The sequence below is a fragment of the Protobothrops mucrosquamatus genome, unplaced genomic scaffold (assembly GCF_001527695.2).
Source record: "Protobothrops mucrosquamatus isolate PMUCROS unplaced genomic scaffold, P.Mucros_1.0 scaffold_218, whole genome shotgun sequence".
NCBI lineage: Eukaryota > Metazoa > Chordata > Lepidosauria > Squamata > Viperidae > Protobothrops > Protobothrops mucrosquamatus.
In genome coordinates this window covers 691,079-709,227 of record NW_015386294.1, presented here as the reverse complement: position 1 = coordinate 709,227, position 18,149 = coordinate 691,079, and the positions used below count along the sequence as shown (strand labels likewise).

General features: G+C 35.7%; 1 protein-coding gene across 1 annotated transcript in view; it reads right to left on the bottom strand.

The window, feature by feature from the left end:
* The window catches only part of PCCA (propionyl-CoA carboxylase subunit alpha), a 233,974-nt gene that overhangs the window by 106,890 nt on the left and 108,935 nt on the right, over nucleotides 1–18,149 (bottom strand). Inside the window, exons 17-18 of the mRNA XM_015827965.1 lie at nucleotides 7,141–7,251; nucleotides 4,292–4,394 (exon numbers count right to left, since the gene is read on the bottom strand). Coding sequence (XP_015683451.1) covers nucleotides 4,292–4,394; nucleotides 7,141–7,251 — 214 coding nt within the window. The remainder of the gene's footprint in view (nucleotides 1–4,291; nucleotides 4,395–7,140; nucleotides 7,252–18,149) is intronic.

Sequence of the window (18,149 nt, the reverse complement as noted above, 5' to 3'; positions counted from 1 at the left end):
ATGTAAATATAACTGTTTCAGGCAGTTCTTGACTTACAACAGTTCATTTAGTGACCGTTCGAAGTTACAACAGCACTGAAAAAAGTGACTTATGACCATTTTTCACACTTACACCCGTTGCAGTATCCCCGTGGTCACAAGGTCAAAATTCAGCCACTTGGCAACTGATTCATATTTATGACAGCTGCAGTGTCCTGGTGTCATGTAACCACCTTTTGTGACCTTCTGACAAGAAGCCAGATTCATTTAATAACCGTGTTACTAATGTAATAATCGCAGTGATTCACTTAGCAACCATGGCAAGAAAGGTCGTAAAATGGGGCCGCATTCACTTAATAGATGTTTCACTTAGCAACAGAAACATTGGGCTCAATTGTGGTTCTAAATCAAGGACTACCTATACAGCATGTACTTATATTTCTTTTCATTTCTGACTTGTCTCAATTAAGCACTGAAATTTTCCAATCCTTACGTTTTGCAAGAATCCATTGCCTCCATTTCGTTATCCAAATGAATGAATGAAACAGAACAACAGCCCAACAAAAGGAAAGAAAGAAAAATGGGACCAGTCTACCTAGACATGGTCTTCAAATAGCTGGTTCTGTTGTCATTTCATACCCTCCAATTGTGTTGATTTCAACTTCTATAATTTCCAGCTACTCTAATCAAAATCAAGTGCATCCAGAGGACACCAAGTTGCAAGAAAGGTACTAACTTCAATTTTAAATAAATTATCTGCTGTTTTGTTTTGTTTTTTTAAAAAAGAAATATGTCACAGAGGCAGCTTTTTCCACATGTGCGACTGTTGGTAATACAGTGGGTTTTTCCATGTTATGGGAGCCAAAACTAACAGGGATAACAGGAAAATATTAGTAGCCAATACAAGCAACACATAGGAAGTGCTGTAGGTGTTTAAGTTTAGAAGTACAAGCTTTACGCTGATAGACTCATGAGACAGTTCCACCTGGAATATTTATTCTCCTAATCTCCTATATAAATAAGATTCCAGCCAAATATATGAGATGAACAGCACTTTAAGTTGGGGAGATATTCACACAGCTTACTTTCATTTAAGCTAAAGGTTTTCCACTTGAAACAGTATTCTTATCATGATGATTGCAAGATTTTTGTTTCACTGCATAATATAAACTTGATCTTTATGGTACCCACTATATAATAAACCAGGGTATTAAAATAGAGTAAAACCTATGCAAAGTATACATAGCACTTAAACACATTTGCTATTCATAACTCCTTCACATGTTAATCGCTAGTTCTGTTATCTGAATATTATCTGTCAATTAGATTTCTATAATATGAAAACATTTCGACAATTAGCTTGAAGAAATAAATCTGTGACACTGCCCTTAGGGGAAAAATAACTGAACGAACAGTACTTTTTAAAATTCCAAGCTAAAAAGTGGGAAATGCAAACTTGTGTAGAAATATACAGGTAGTCTTCAACTTATGACCACAATTGAGCCCAAAATTTCTATTGCTAAGTAAGTCAGTTAAGTAAATTTTACCTCATTTTACGACTTTTCTTGCCACAGTTGTTAGTGAATCGCTGCAATTATTAAGTTAGTAACACAGTTGTTAAGTGAAACTGGCTTCCCCATTGATTTTGCTAGTCAGAAGTTTGCAAAAGGTGATCACATGACCCTGGGACACCGCAACCGTCATAAATATGAGTCAGTGTCGTAGTCAGTGTCAGTGTCCGAATTTTGATCGTGTGACCATGGAGATGCTGCAATGATCTTTAAGTGTGAGGAATATTCATAAGTTACTTTTTTCAGTACCATTGTATGTTTGAACGGTCACTAAACGAATGCTGTAAGTCGAGGACTACCTGTATCTAGTTATTTGGGGATGGGGTGGGGAAGTACACTGTCAGATATAACACATCTCATCTCATCATATCTCATACCTGTAAAGGGAATGTGGGAATCCTTGTAAGCCACAAGCTAAACATGAGATAGAATAAAATGCTAGCTCACAGTACTTTAATAAAAGAATACATCAAATCATTGGTGGTTATTATTGCAATCTATGATGTCTTGGTCAGACCCCATCTGACAAAACACAAGCACAGCTGCCAGAATGATCATTTAGAGGTCATCCAGTGAATATAATAATACCATCCACAAAAGATAACATCATGAGAGCATATCTTAGAGAAATCTCAGTTTCCACATATGCTTAATAGTTCACACTACTTTTCCATTACAAAAAGCATCCTAACATAGAGATGTATCTTAGATCAGCAATACGCAAGATGTAACCTTCCAAATACTGTACAGGTAATCCTCAACTTATGACCACAATTGAGCCCAAAATTTCTGTTGTTAAGTGAGACATTTGTTAAGTGAGTTTTTTTACCACCTTATGACCTTTCTTGCCTCAGTTGTTAAGTTAATCACTGCAGTTGATCAGTTAGTAATCTGGTTGTTAAGTGAATTGCCTTCCCCATTGACTCTGCTTGTCAGAAGATCGCAAAAGGTGATAACATGATCTTGGGACTCATAAATATGAACCAGTTGCCAAGCATCTGAATTTTGATCACATGATCATGGGATGCTGCAATGGTCACAACTGTGAAAAATGATCATAAGTCATTTTTTTCAGTGCCGTTGTAACTCTGAACGGTCACTAAACGAACTGTTGTAAGTCAAGGACTATCTGTACTACTCTAATTCCCATAAATGCCTAGCTAACATGGCCAGTTGGGAAGGTTCATGAGATTTTTTTTGCCAGCAGGACATTCAATAGATGCATGCAAGACAACAACTAATCTAGATTTGGAATATGAACTAGTACAATATATCCATTAAGTTTTGAGAATTTAGGTGTCCAATTATTGCATGTTTAAAAACAATGCTTCATCTATAACTTTACATTTTAGAGTTTTTATTCCTTTAAAAAGAACTAAGAAATCACTATATTATTTCAATTAGAGCAAATTCGTCAAGCACAGAGGATGCAGAGAAGAGCAGAAGGGAACTTCCCATTGTGTGAGCAGATGTCTATTTAATAAGGCTACCCTCCATAAAAAGTAGAAGATTCAATTAAAACAATTTTAATAACCAAATATAATTTAAAGCACCCAAAACTGAAATGTCCAGTCATAACTAGTGTACATATGCCTAAGTTATAAAAATAGATTTACAGTGATAGTACTGAACCAGGAGACAGAAAATTCATGCAACATATAAACTATTAATTTCATGCAAATTTCTATCAACTTAAATATATTCAATGTATATTCCGAAATATATAGATGAAAACAATGGAGCAAATATTTCTATTTATAGGAAAGCGGAACATGACTGAATGATTTTACTCATAAAATTTAAAATTAGTAACCTAACCTATACTGCTTTGGTGATTTATATAAAAATTAGTATTTCTCCCAAAACTTAGACATGCTATGTTCATAATATGGGGGAATTTCATATTGGAGGTGGCTGACTAACTAAAACTTAATCCCACCTCCACCCCTACCCCGTATGTCTGGCTTCCTACTTTCCCATCTGGTGTTAATGGTTTGTATTTAATAATGATTTTATCTGTTGTGTTCTGTGATTGTTGATTTTAATATTTTTAATGCTTTAAAGTTTTTATGCTGTAAGCCTCCCAGAGTCATTGGATATGAGATGGGCAGCAAATAAATGTAATAAATAAATAAATGTAATACATACATACATACATACATACATACATACATACATACATAATCACAACTTCCACATTTCTGAATTTCTGCATGTTGTTTGGAACAGAAGATTGCTATCTGAGCAGCAGTCTGTTTGACAAACAGAAATTTTCTTTCTTTCTTTCTTTCTTTCTTTCTTTCTTTCTTTCTTTCTTTCTTTCTTTCTTTCTTTCTTTCTTCCTTCCTTCCTTCCTTCCTTCCTTCCCTCCCTCCCTCCCTTCTTCATGGTATACTGTGACTCACCTGGTCACAATCCAAAAGTTAGATAGCAGCTAGCACAAAAATAAATTCATTTTATTTCAAATGAAATTAAATAATTACAGTTAATTAAAAAATATTAACTTTCTCCCCTCCTGGATTTTTAAAGCCTTTCACCCAAAACTCTGAGACAATCTGAAGCTTTATATTGTTCATCTACAATCTATGTTGACATTGTCCAGAACATCTTTAACAGGTAAATGTGCAAAAGAACCTACATTCATATCCAAAATGTTTAAAAGAAACAAATAATATCTTGTCAATTCTCAATAGTTCTCCATGACACCATGAATTAACGAAGTATTCTAGAATCAAACTTACCTTGGAACTCCCAGAAAACTCTGTGATCTAAGTCGTTCAGCCATATAAAGAGATACTGCTATTACTAGTAGTTCCATTTTTTCAGAGTCTTTCAATCTGTGCCCTAGATTTCAAAATCAAATTTCAAATGCATTATATGTATCACCATCTTAATTATATTCCATAATTCATTTTTGTTGGAACAGGGATTGCTATGTCAATGGGCACATAGGAAATTTTAAAGCAGGTCACAGCGCTTATCATAAATTCTTGCCAGAAGACTGCCCAACAGCAAAATGAGGTGGCTTCAAATAAGGTACACACCGAATAAGACGCACAGGAAAGATGATCCCTCATCAAACTTTAGTCTCACAAGATGCCGACTACCATCCCAGCTTATCTTACCTCTTCTCTGGGCCGGGTGCACACTTCTAAATATCTGGCTTGTATCCATTTACTGTTTTATTTTCTAGAAGTGCCTAGGATACATAGTGGTACTTTCAGGAATAAAAAGAATGATAGATGTGGATATCTGCAGCATGCCAGAACCTTTATTCATTTTTGTTTGGTTAGGCAGTAATCTGGCAGGAGCTCAGGAAAGTGTACAAGGACAAGGAGCTGGTCTTTTCAGGGCTCCTCATACAATTTTTCATTACTTGTAAAATTATTTTTCAGAATGTATGTGTTACCGCCAATGTGTAAAATTAGGCATTTTATAGAATGCCTAGGAAATCAATCAAATGCCAAAACTGGGACCTCAAAGTATGAAGACTTAATAGTTCATACATTCTATACAATGTATAATTTTTGATTCCTTAGTAGCTGTCATGTTATGTCAAATGTTTATTACAATCAAAGATCTAGCACAATTAAAAATACTCAGAGTATCTAGTTTAAAATTCTAAAATAAAATAATAACAAATAACAAATAAAATCTATATTAAAATCCTAATTTAGCATCCTATCTGTCAGTTGCACATAAAGAAGAACACACTCTAAGCTTTAATGTAATATTAGTCCTTAAATTGTGAAGGCCTATAGTCATTATCATTAGACATTAAAATGCAACAAGTTGATAATACCAAAAGGCTTGGTATAATAATTGTGTAAAATAGCTATAATAGATTATTCATCAGGTTCTGACAAATCTTTAGCGCTATTGCACAGAATCTAGCTACCTGTGCTGTGACTATAATCCATTCGTCTTTAAACAGCCACTGAAGATAAACGGTGTCTGAACAGACAAGATACCGATTAATCAGGAAGATAAATTTTGTCTGAATGTCTCTATAAAAAGAACAGCAAAGAAGGATATGCCAGAGTTTTCCACCTCTACAGAATCACATGGACAGACCCTTTCAACCAGTGGAATCCCTTTATATTTGCTGTCCAGGATGGCTGATGAAAGCACAGGACATTGGGCAAGTGAAAAGGCTTTCTAATGATTCATTAACTGGCTAAGATAACTGGCAGGGGTGGCAGTATAGTTGACAGAATCTGGAGCCAGAAACAATGGAGCTTTTTCTAAGTCTGCTTGCCTCTTTATGTCCTCTACCTTTGGGTTTGCTTTGCCTGAACATAGTCCATTTCAAGTACTGAGTATGGAGAAAAGTTAATTCGAAAAAGTTGGGCTCAATAGCCTTGATCCATGAAGAGAAAAATTATTTTTTTAAGCCAGCATATTTTGGAATAAATACACTGATAGTAGCTACCAAGTATAATTATTCCAAAATATGCTGGCTTACAAAAATATCTCCTTACCAATACTAGTACAATATTTTGCTAGGGAATTTCAGAAAAGAAAACAGAAAGATAAAATCTTCATTTGCTTCAAGAACAAGGAAGTTTATTGTTTATAGGTATGACATTCTATAGCTATAGAAAACTATCTCTCATTCATAGATGGTTAACAAGTAAATAATTCTAGTCTCTCCAATTCTCTATGTAAGTGTTTTGTACTGATAAAAAGGAACATGTTTACTTGAAAATTAGCCTGAATATGTGTCAAGTACTTCACTCCAACTAAAAAAAATTAATTAAAAATTGCCAGCAGAGGTTAATAGGAAAGCTGTCAAGATATTTCATAGAATTAAAATACATTGTTAAAAAACAATGTTTATTTCATTGAACCTTGAATTGCAAAAATCTTATTTCCTCCCAACACATGTGCACTTTGTACTATCCAAGCTTATCAGCTAAACTACCATAAACAAGAACTGTATTTCAAGCATAAAAGGAATAGTTGACTTCAAAGCTCTTAACTTGATAAAAAAGCAAAGGATTATAAAATTATTTCTTAAATTGACAATTCAGTTTGTGTAAATGGGAAGCTGGATCTCACATGCTCAAAACTGAATGCAAGTACTTTATGGTTTCTCATATTCTTTTATTCCCATAGTTAATGGAAGAATTAAATAGAATCACACTAAATGCTCACTAGACATAAAAGGCTTATTTGGAAATTCATTGCTGTAAATTTTATTTTTCAGAATCAAGTTTTTGAACTCAGATCATAGTATGAATTCATTTGAAGCAGTAGTATACCACTTAAATCATTTGCTAAGATGAGTAAAATAAAGTAAGAATTTTCTTCCTGCCTGTTGGTACTTCCTTACCAACTAAACACACAGATTTTGTTATGCAAAAATCAGGCCTTTCCCAAATGTCTTTTATTTTATGACATTGTCAAGTAATTAGATCCTTAACATCTGAGTCTCCTTGAAGTTAAGAAAACTTTAATCAGATTAAAACTCAAAAATTAGAATTTAAGGAAGAATTTATAAAATTAGAAACTCTTTTCAGTTAAAAAAAAGAAAGGGTAGTTATTTCACATATTTATCTCTAAGAAAGTATTTTCCTTCATAATTCACCTTTGAAGCCTTCGGTATACACCTCAGGAAGAAACTTCGTGCTGATGTCTCCCTGGATAAAGCGTGGATGCTTTATTACCTCACGTAGCAATGCTATATTATGAGTAACACCTGAAAATAAAGCATTTATTCACATTAGATTAGCAGCAGAGAATGTATGCTTAATGATATTTGAATTGACAAGTCAAAGCATCCTCCCTCAAAAAGCTCTAAATGAGAAATCCTTAAATAAATGAGATTTAATATCAATAGTGTTTACTATTTAATAGAACAAACTTAGTGTAGTGGATAAGACATCAAGCTAGAAACCAGGAAACTATGAGCATTACCTACACCTTAGTTACACCCCAACTGGGTGATCTTGGGCCAGTCACTCTCAGTCCTAAGTAGGAGGCAATGGCAAACCGATTCTGAAAATCTTTGACAAAAAAACCTGCAGGAACTTCTTCAGGCAATTGCCAGGAGTCAAAAACTAACTTGGAAGCACCCCTGCACCAAAAAAGTGAAACACAGCAATCAGGAATAATCCAAATATTTGGGTTCACATTTTTTTCAATAGAAATATTATAAAACTGATATTTCATTTTTTATATGGAAAAAGACTTTCTGTACATGGATTTACCTCATGCACCAATAATGTTTATTATCTTTTGTTTGACCAGTAACAGAAGATCTACATTTCTAAAAAAAATTCAGGTTTCCAGATTTAGTTGGAAATACAAGCTAAATGGAGCAAACAGGCAACAGAGTTGCATGACAATTCAAAGCTGAAATGGAGGCAGGCAAGATGGAGAAGAAACTGTTACTGCTTCACATTTTTTTAAAAAAGAGGTTCAATGTGAAAAAGTGAATGCCTGAAATGGATACCTATTCATGAAGGATTATCATCTAATTGAGGATTCTGGAGAATCAGAATTCTCCACAAGTGGATAGTCTCCATAGCTATAGGAGTTTATTGAAGAGATAATTCATACGTGGAGGAATAAGAAGATGGTGGGGCTAGCAAATGAGCTTCTTATTCCCAGGTAAATATATTTGGGACTTTAAATCCTGTTTGAAGTCCTAAACATGTTTACCTGGGAATAAGAGCTAATCTACTAATCAGAATTACTACAGATAATTCCAATAAGGTAAACTAGTGTTCCTTATTCTTACAGCCCATAATAAAGTGTATTATTAGCTCATTTTCTTCTTGCACAAAAGAAGAAAAACCAAGCTTGACACTCCAAGTTTCCCTTTCATAATTCCCACTTCAGTTTATTTGGATTAAACTGGGCTAAATGATTCCATTCTCAACATAGTAGAGTGTAGCGGTATCATGGAAGACTACTGAGGAGATATGGGTATGGACCCTTTTTTTCTTTTTGCAAATGTAATAAATAACTGTGTGCATAAATTCTTCCACACATGCTTGAAAAAAGTCACTCAGCAAACTTTATAGATTGTATGATTATCACTCTTTCCTGTGACCCTCTCATCTATGTTTGTACTTTTAAAAACTAAAAAGAATGCATGAGCTCACTACGCTAACACCTGCTGAAGTCTAAGAAGCCATGACTCCACATTAGAAGCAATGTTTGCCATAATGTTTGTTTCCCATAAAAGGACTTCTACCAAAGGGTCTCTTAGTGATCAGATGTTATCAGACTATATTCAGGTGTTGTCTGCTAGAAATGATATCTTATTTTTGTCAGAAGGTCACTTATTTGAGTTCCCACTCAAATTACACACTATTGTTTATTGAAGATGTAATGAGATCTTCCCCAAGAAGTGTCTGCTAGAACTATAAAAAAATACCTCTGGCACATTGTCTGTTTGAGGTTATAACCAAGTCACTGGTAAGATATGCCACTGATGAGATATGCCATGAAGCCATCTCCCAATGTTATTATTTATACTCCTCATCTCTTAAAAAAGTATTAGAAGGTGGCAAAATCCTCAAAAAAAACTTGAACCTCAGAGTAGACCTACAGCCCCCAGCAAGAAGTGTTCTACAAATACTGGCCAGCTCCAGAGGCATATTCGCTACTACTTTTGGAGTTTCTGGTATGCAGACAAAATGTGAATAGGCATATACCGTATTTCTCTCTAACACTCTTAATACTTATCAAGAACATGTTTGAGGGAATTTCACCCTAGCCCAGCTTATCGTCTGTAGAATTACAAACAACTTATTGCCAAGGGGCTATATGTAGTAATCTTTATTAGAGTCACAAATCGGAACACTGATTTAATAAAATAATTAAATTATTGCTTTAAATAAATTAAAGCAATGTAACATTAGAACTAAGTCATTGAACTGATCAGGACATTTCTAGTTTAAAAGAGAGCATAAAAGTATATCCACATTCAAGGATGAAAAATGGCAGCAGTTTCATAAAAAGTAAATCCACATAAAATAAATCAGAACAGCCCACGTATTTTGCCAAGTAGAGCATTAGGAGGTAGGCCCTTCCATTCTTTTAGAATGGAACATAACAGGGCGTGAATTATGGCAGGGGTCTCCAACCTCTTAGGAACCGGGCCCTGGAAGTGAGCAAAGCTGCATCTGTGTGTGTGCGGGATTTAGGTAGTGTGCAAAACTATCCCCCTCATCCCCGCCTGGTCTATGGAAAAATTCTTTTTTCTGGAAAATGGTCCCTAATGCAGAAAAGGTTGGGGACCACTAAAATATGGATTCAATGGATCCCTCCCCATAAGAGCACAATCTTAAGTCTGTAAGGAAATACTTTATATTTGTCCTCAAGAACTTCTGTCAAGAGGACATTGAAATGTGCTAATATTAGTGTTCTTTGGAATTTAGAGCAATTGCTGGTAGTTCTTATTTAATGGTCACTCATTCAATGAAAGAAGTTACAAGAAGACTTACAACAGCAGTACAGGTAAGTCCTCAGCTTACGACCACAATTGAGCCCAAAGTTTCTGTTGTCAAGTGAGACATGTTGAGTTTTGCCCCATTTTATGACCTTTCTTGCCACAGTTGTTAAGTGAACCACTACAGTTGATAAGTTAGTAACCTTGTTGTTAAATGAATCTGTCTCCCCCCTTGACTTTGCTTGTCAGAAGGATGCAAAAGGTGATCACATAACGTTGGGACACAGCAATGGTCATGAGCATGAAGCAGTTGCAAAGCATCTGAAATTTGATCACGTGATCATGGGGATGCTGAAAACGTCATAACTGTGAAAAATGGTCATAAGTCACTTTTTTCATTTCATTTTGAATAATCACTAAATGAACTGCTGTAAGTCGAGGACTACCTGTATTATAAAAATACTTCCATAATATAAATTAATTCTCTGAGCATATGTTTTTCTTTTGCCCGAATTTGGATGCTTAGCTAACTAAGCAAATTAAGAGCTTCAGTGCTCAACCAGAGAATATTTCATACCCCAAACTTCAGAAATTTCAATGCATGATTTGCAGTTTAGCATGACCCCAGTGAGAGTTCACAAGGTGTCCCCCATCTGTGTGAATACCTATGAGGCTACAGAAACATGGACCCCTATTGGAGTTTACCCTTGGTTACCTGCTGTTTGAAAAACATCAGCCAGACATTATCCCCACATTCTCAAGGATCAAGCAAAGGCCAGCCTATATGCACATTGAACTATATATTACATCCATACTTCAAAGATATTTCCTCCTGTACTTTTTTAAAAAAAAAACCTTAATAATCCAAGTGACTGAGACTAAAATCACAAAACTAGATAGACAAAAACAGACAGACATTAATGCAAAAAAAAAAAAAAGTTACCAGTTTTGATTTTGCTCCAAAGTGAAAACATGGTTAGAATTAGCTTAACAAAGTACATCTTTCATTGCACTTTTAGAATTAAATTTCTATCTCTTTTTAAATATATATTTCTTAATTCTAAAAAGAAATTTAAAAAAATACATAGGACATTTTCATTTATTTTTAGATCAGGAAACATAGTGACTGGGAGTATTTTGGCACTACATTTCACTTTCTTTGCTCATATTCATTCCACAGCTAATTCCAGGCACAATTCCAGTGACATATCAACTGCCTAACAACAGCAAATTCCAAAGTTCTGCATAATTTTCCTCCAGAAACTTCATATTAAACAGAAGAAAGCCAAGCAACCCTGTAGCACATTGTAAATCAAAGAAAGAATGGCTAGTAGTCTCCCTGGCTGTTCCTCCTTTTGCAGTTCTTTTGACAACCGCACAGCTTATATTGATAATTGCTCTAGTAAGCAACATTTCTCCTGAAAAACGCCTCATCACTTTAGGCTTTGTGGCATACAGTAAAATAAAAATGAAAAGCAGAAAAGTCAAAAGTATGAAGGATTTGTCTTCAGTTAAAGAACTATTACATTCTATTCTTAAAGACAGAATTGGAAGAGATCAAGTTAAAAATTGCAATTTATTATCAGCTTTAAATAATGGAGTAAAAATAATTTGAATGGGCATCCCATATGCCATTTATCGCCCTAGTCTACATAACAGCTTATGTATACTGTGCAAAAAGATACAGAAATTTCAAGAATATCCGAGTCATAGAATGTAATTAATAAAATTCAGAATAAACTGCCTGTGGCACTTCATCATTCATGGGAAACATTCTTCAATATAAATATTTACTGACACTAAACATATTCTGCGTTGATTAGTCCTTTTTACATTATTAAGCTTCTGTCAACTTGACATTCGCAAAACACAAATTTGCATTTTTCCATGTAAACTTAATTGGTGTCCTACATGTCTTGCCGTAGATAAACAATTCAATATATTTAACTTGCTAAGAATTTTAATTGAGTTAAGTGAAATCAAAAGAACTTCACTCCCATAGTTTTTAGTTGTAAAAGCATCCAGTTTTCTGAGTGACTTAAATAGTATAATGATAACTGAAGACTACTACTTTGCAAGACTACCTTAGAAATGCACATTTAATAGGTATTTAATTTTATTTAAATAGCACTAAAGCAGAGGTGTCAAACTGCTGGCCCATAGGCCAGACGCGTCATCTGGAAGCCGCGCCCACCCCATTGCCGGCAATGGCAAAACCGTCCCGATACGTTGCGCGACGTCACGTGACATCGCAAGTTTGACATGTCTGCACTAAAGGGAAAAGGCAGACAATTAAGATCTACTATATAATATTTCCTGAAAACTATTATGAAAAATACAAGGAAAATATTTATTCCAAACAATAAAAAAAATACAGTTCTTTCAAACACTGCATGTGTCAGCTGTCCCAACTTGGTCAGGCAGAAAAGAAAGACTCTCAACACCATTGCTAGTGAAAGTATACTTTACTAAAGCCAAGTGGTTACAGTGTAGCAAAGCCGAATCTGATTTTTCGTGCTCAAAGCATCCCTCCACCTTTCCCCTTGGATATCTCCCTTTGTCCAATTACATTCAAACAAATTGTTTTGGTAACAGTCCTTGGCTTGGCAGGCTGGAGGATGTTGCATTCCATGGTGTAACTTTAGACCAGCCGGCAGCTCTCATAGGACAGCACGATGAGTGGTTTCAATTCCCCTTATCCCAATCCCTTGCCTTCCTGCAGACTGGCATCTGGCAAAGCACAGCTGGTGCAGCAGGATAACAGTCCTGATAGCATGCTTGCAATTATAGAAGTCCTTGTTTGGTGACCATAACTGGAAGCAGCAACTTAGTCATAAAGCAAAGCAGTTTCTAAGTGAAACCGCTGGATTTATGACCTTATTTCGGCTTTCCCTTGTTTTATAAACTTTGAAATGTGAAGACTGATCAGTTACTTTTTCATTATTATTGTATCTGTGAATGGTTGCTGTGCTAGGCAGGCACTAAACAAGGACCTCTGAACATTGCATTTGTGACAGTTAGAACAATTAATCAACGGAACAACCTGCCTCCAGAAGTTGTGAATATTCTAACACTGGAAGCTTTTAAGAAGAGACTGGACAGCCATTTGTCTGAAATGGTATAGGGTTTCCTGCCTGAGCAGGGAGTTGGACAAGATGACCTCCAAGGTCCCTTCCAACTTAATATTAGTAGTAGTAGTAGTAGTAATAGTAGTAGTATATACAAATACATAATCCAATTTAAAGTAAATTGTCAAAAGATACATTTAGATCAGTGGTTCTCAACCTTTTTAATGCCGCGACCCCAACCAATCGTAAGTCGAGGACTAAACCGGTCGTAAGTTGAGGACTAAACCGGTCGTAAGTCGAGGACTAAACCAGTCGTAAGTCAAGGACTACCCAACCGGTCGTAAGTCGAGGACTTTCCCTGCCCGGGAGCACCGCGCATGCGTGGTTCCGCCCCCTGCACCGGCCGAGGCGTAGCTGGCAAGCGGCAGAGATGGAGCAGGCCGACCACCAGCTGGCCCAGCCCAAGGGAGGTAAGGCACCCGCCGGAAAAGGGGGAAAAATGGCGGACAAAAAAAATGGCGGACAGCCTTGCTTGGCGACCCCCATGAAATGGTCGATCGACCCCAAATGGGGTCCCGACCCACAGGTTGAGAACCACTGATTTAGATTGATCTGTTATGTTATTCAAACAGATACTTTTGCTTAAAGAAAAGCCTGTGCAACATGCCCAATGAGATGTTTCACTTTCTCCTGCAGAATTCACAACCATAGTATATAAGTTCACTTCAGTCTTTTATTGTGGTTCTAGATCAGTATGTAAAATGTAAAACAGTATATAACTTGGTTCCAGATCCAGTACCATATATAGTGTAAAAGAAGGAGTTACCATCCCATTTCAAAAGTTTAAAGTGATCTTGGATTTAAAAATTATTTCAATTTTTGGGGGACCAGTCAATAATATTTGCCATATTTTAAGGTATGTAAATTAAAGAGCACTTCAAATTTAAAAACTGTAATTACAGAATAATGGGAAAATCGGCTAAAGCAACAGCAACAATCATACAAATTGTAGTATGGAAGATACATAGGCCTTGGGGGGCATGCCATGTAGCTATACACTAACAATATTACTCCAAAATATTATGAACCACTTTTTTTAAATGCACAGTATGTGTTACAGCTGTCGGGTGGCATGTAAGTTTAATAAATGAATCATAACATGGTAATGTTTACCATATAATTCTGGGACACTAACAACTGCTACAGTTTTTCTCCCTGTCATTCTATGCAGATACTACTGCAGTTAGTCATCTAACTTATTGTTGTCTATGCTAGTTAAAGGCAATGTTTAGACAGAGATCCTAATTGTCCTATTGCATATTATGCTATGCTACCTTGTTATGATCTATGCTTACAGCAATAAAACCTATTTATATTACTTTTTTTTCAATATCATAGTCATGTTGAGAGAAAGAATAAAGATGCAGGAAACATCTACGTTATCTTCAGCACCTTGGAATAAATGTGTATTACGTGCTATTGCTATTGCTAATAATATACTAAAGTATATAAATATTGTAGTGTGCTAAATTCTTAAATCAGGCTGTTATTGAATTGTTTCTAGACAGGCATCTATCATTTTACTTGATTTCATTTTTTTTCTGTTAGTCATCTTTGTACATTTTCCCCAGTTTTTCACATAAATACACTTTTTTCAATTCTAATTATCCATCTCAAGTGCAATACAGTATTTGCAGAACAGCATGTTTGCCATTGAGAAGAAGATTTCTTAATAACTTCAAGCTTTTTAACTCTGTTCATCTTTGTAATTTACTTGTGGATGCATATGGCATTAATAAGGTTGTGGTAGGATAGAACTGTGATCGATTACTGCTTACAGCTCTAAATCATTCTAAGTAAATGTCACAAGCCAACTTTGGCCTAGCAGGGGATTCCCAACACATTAGGAAAACACAGGAAGGAAAAAGGCTGAAACATTTTGTACCTCTTTCATAAAGTACATGAAAAAGGAATGGAAAAGTGACAGATTACAAAGCAATAGTGCTTTAGATGTACACGTATTTCCCAATTAAAAGTTCATTTATTTTCTTCCATAAAATATAAATGCTGGAAAGAATATTTTGGTGGTACGAACAGGGAGGCAGGTGACATACAGGTAACTGCAGCTGAAAAAATTAATCAAATATACTGATCCATTCAAATAATTTGTTATGGGAAAATATAAATTATATGCCAAAACAAGTGAAAAAGCACACATTCCCACTCACAGTGCACAACAAAGATATAAAATAATAAGCATGTCAAAAATCATTATCAATAAGTTTAAAAAGCATATGGCACACAAGAGATTAGATTAGTAAGGGAGCCACTTCAAGATCTTACCAGTCCCCTGAGACTTCCCAGGCTGGATGGCAAAGTCAGATCTCTTTTATTTATTCATTTATTATTAGGAAAATTTATATTGCTGCCCAACTCATGCTCAGTAACTCCGGGCAGCTTATAAAGATAAAACCCCAGTACTAAAATCAAGAACTCTTGAGGGACTTCTGAAAAGTAAGTAGGGATGGACTTGACCCTCCATGGAGAATGTTCCATAAATCCAGCGCCCTGCCAGAAAAGGACCACCTCCTCGTGCTCACCAAATCTAACTCCCTAACATAGGGCTTTTCAACCAGTGGTACGGGTACCACCTGTGGTACATTGGCACCTGGCAGGTGGTACGCGACCATCCCAGAAAAGTGGTAGTGGGGGAGGGGAGTGAGCTGAACCGGTGGCAGCACCGCACAAGCCTGAGCGAGAGAGATGGCTGGAGCTGCAGGACTGTCAGGGCTCAGCGGAAGCGCCAGGATCAGTGCTTCTTCGGGCGCCAGGATCAGTGCTGTGGCTTGGGGAGCACTTTTTTCAGTGCCAATGTAACTTTGAACAGTCACTAAGCGAACTGTTGTAAGTCAAGACTACCTGTTCTTCATCACTTTTTTCCTTTTTTTTTTGTCAAGTTTTTGACACCTTGCTAGGCAACTGGTGGTACTCGGATATTGCCATATCCTAAAAGTGGTACAATGAGTGAAAAGGTTGAAAAGCCCTGCCCTAACAGACCAGTCCTTCAGCATACCTCTTCTGCCACATTTGATAAGAAGGGCACAAGATTTTCCTTTTAAAATCCAAGCAAAAATCGATTTATCAAAATACAGTTTAACATTATCTTGTTCCCTAATTCACGTAAAAGAAAAGCATACCAACAGAAAGAACAAAGTGGATTTTGTCCTCATTTATCACTGATGAATTTGCTTTACTCATGCAATATCATTGAACATGACAAATTAGTTGCTTGTCTAAGAAAACTTATAAACATGTAAAATGCTATCCAGTTTAGAAATACATTTATTTAGCATCAAAAGCAGACTGAAGGTTGAAAGTCTCCTAACATCCCTAGAAAGTAGGACCAATAGTGAAGGACGCTGGGAGCCATATAGGTCACCAATATCTGAAAAGCCACATATTGTCTACTTCTAATCTGTAAATTTATAATTTAAAAGTTGCAATGTCATGAAACAAATAGCAAATCATATGGAGAAGACATGAGCAAAGAATACATTTGCTCTTTCAAAAGAGTTAGACCAGAAGGGTCAAACTGCCAGCCCGCAGGCCGGATGTGTCATGCCGAAACCGCGCCCACCCCATTGCCGGCAATGGAAAAAAAGTTGCGATATGTTGCAACATGTCACGTGACGTTGCGAGTTTGACACCCCTGAGTTAGACTAATATGTTTTCGTTTGCCTTTTTACTCCAGGAGAGTAAATGTTTCCATTCATCTCAACTTCATGAAGTTATGATAATGCTCAAGATACTCAAAATTCAGGTCCATTATTTATAATAGGTTCTGTGATGAAGAAATTATTTATTACTCACTTCTTTGCTTGGATTACATGCAAAGTGTTAAACTCCCTGCAAAATAAGTTGTATCAGGTTTAGGATAAAGCAGGAGGACTGATGCTAGTGCTAAGCATTATTACATATGTGTAATAATTTCTGTGCCATTTATTCCGATTATTTTCAGAATTAATGTTCAAGTTTGAACTCTGTGAAAAACAGCCCTAACTTAAATATAGATCATTCTTCCTTCTTAGCAGAATCAGTAATTAGTTTTCTAATAGACTACAATCATATTAATTAATCTATGCCAAAAGCTGTATTCTATGCTGTTTTGTTCTGACTACTAAAGCAACCAGAAAAGGGGGGGATGACAGTTTTTCACAGTAAAAATATTTGCTGCTTATTGAATTTCTATCTAGGCCATCAGGAGTTCTTAGTATATTTATGGTGGAAATAGAAATGTCAAATAAACTTCTAGTCTGTCTTTTCTTTAATGGCTCATTTGCTTATTGCTTTGGATTCAGATTGCTTATCAGGTACATCTAAAATACATCTCATCTATAAACAATATGGTGATAGATCATAGGACAACTGATAGATATTACTAAAAACTGGTTGGGTGAGAACAAGAATGTAGATCATTGGAAATTTTTCAGTCGGGATTTCAGACCCTCCAGCAGATATGAGCCAAGGTCAAGAATGGAAGTAACAACAATTGCTGCAGTGATCAGATCTGTCATCTCAACTCAGGGATAGTAGTAGTGTTCCAGTGGTGTAACATCTGGCAATAGTTATCAAGGAAACAGATTGGCTTATTCTGTAGGATAAACTCTATAAAACCCTATATACCTTAGAAATGAACTCCAAATGGAATCTTCTCTGTCTGTGAAAATATGTAAAGGAGGGAATGCTTGCAGTCCTGTCTCTGCAAATCAAGGGACCAGAGACACAACAGTAAACTGTCTCCATAACAACTTCTTATCTCTGAAAATTATAAAACAGACATTTTGAACATGATTATTCCTATTATTTATATGAAATGATATGTGGCATGGATGTCATTTTTAATACGGGTCGGTTATTGGTGTTAAAAATATGTCCTCCCCTGGGAAATATTTATTACTTAATCCCAGCCCTTCTCTTTTTTCTTTTTAAAATAGTGTTATTTTAATATATATTTAAAAGTATAATCAAGAAGAAAGAGTGAAAAAAGAAATAGAACTTCACAAAACATGTAGCTTGTAAAATTTTCAAAATAATATTATTTTGATCATTTATTTAATAATAATTACT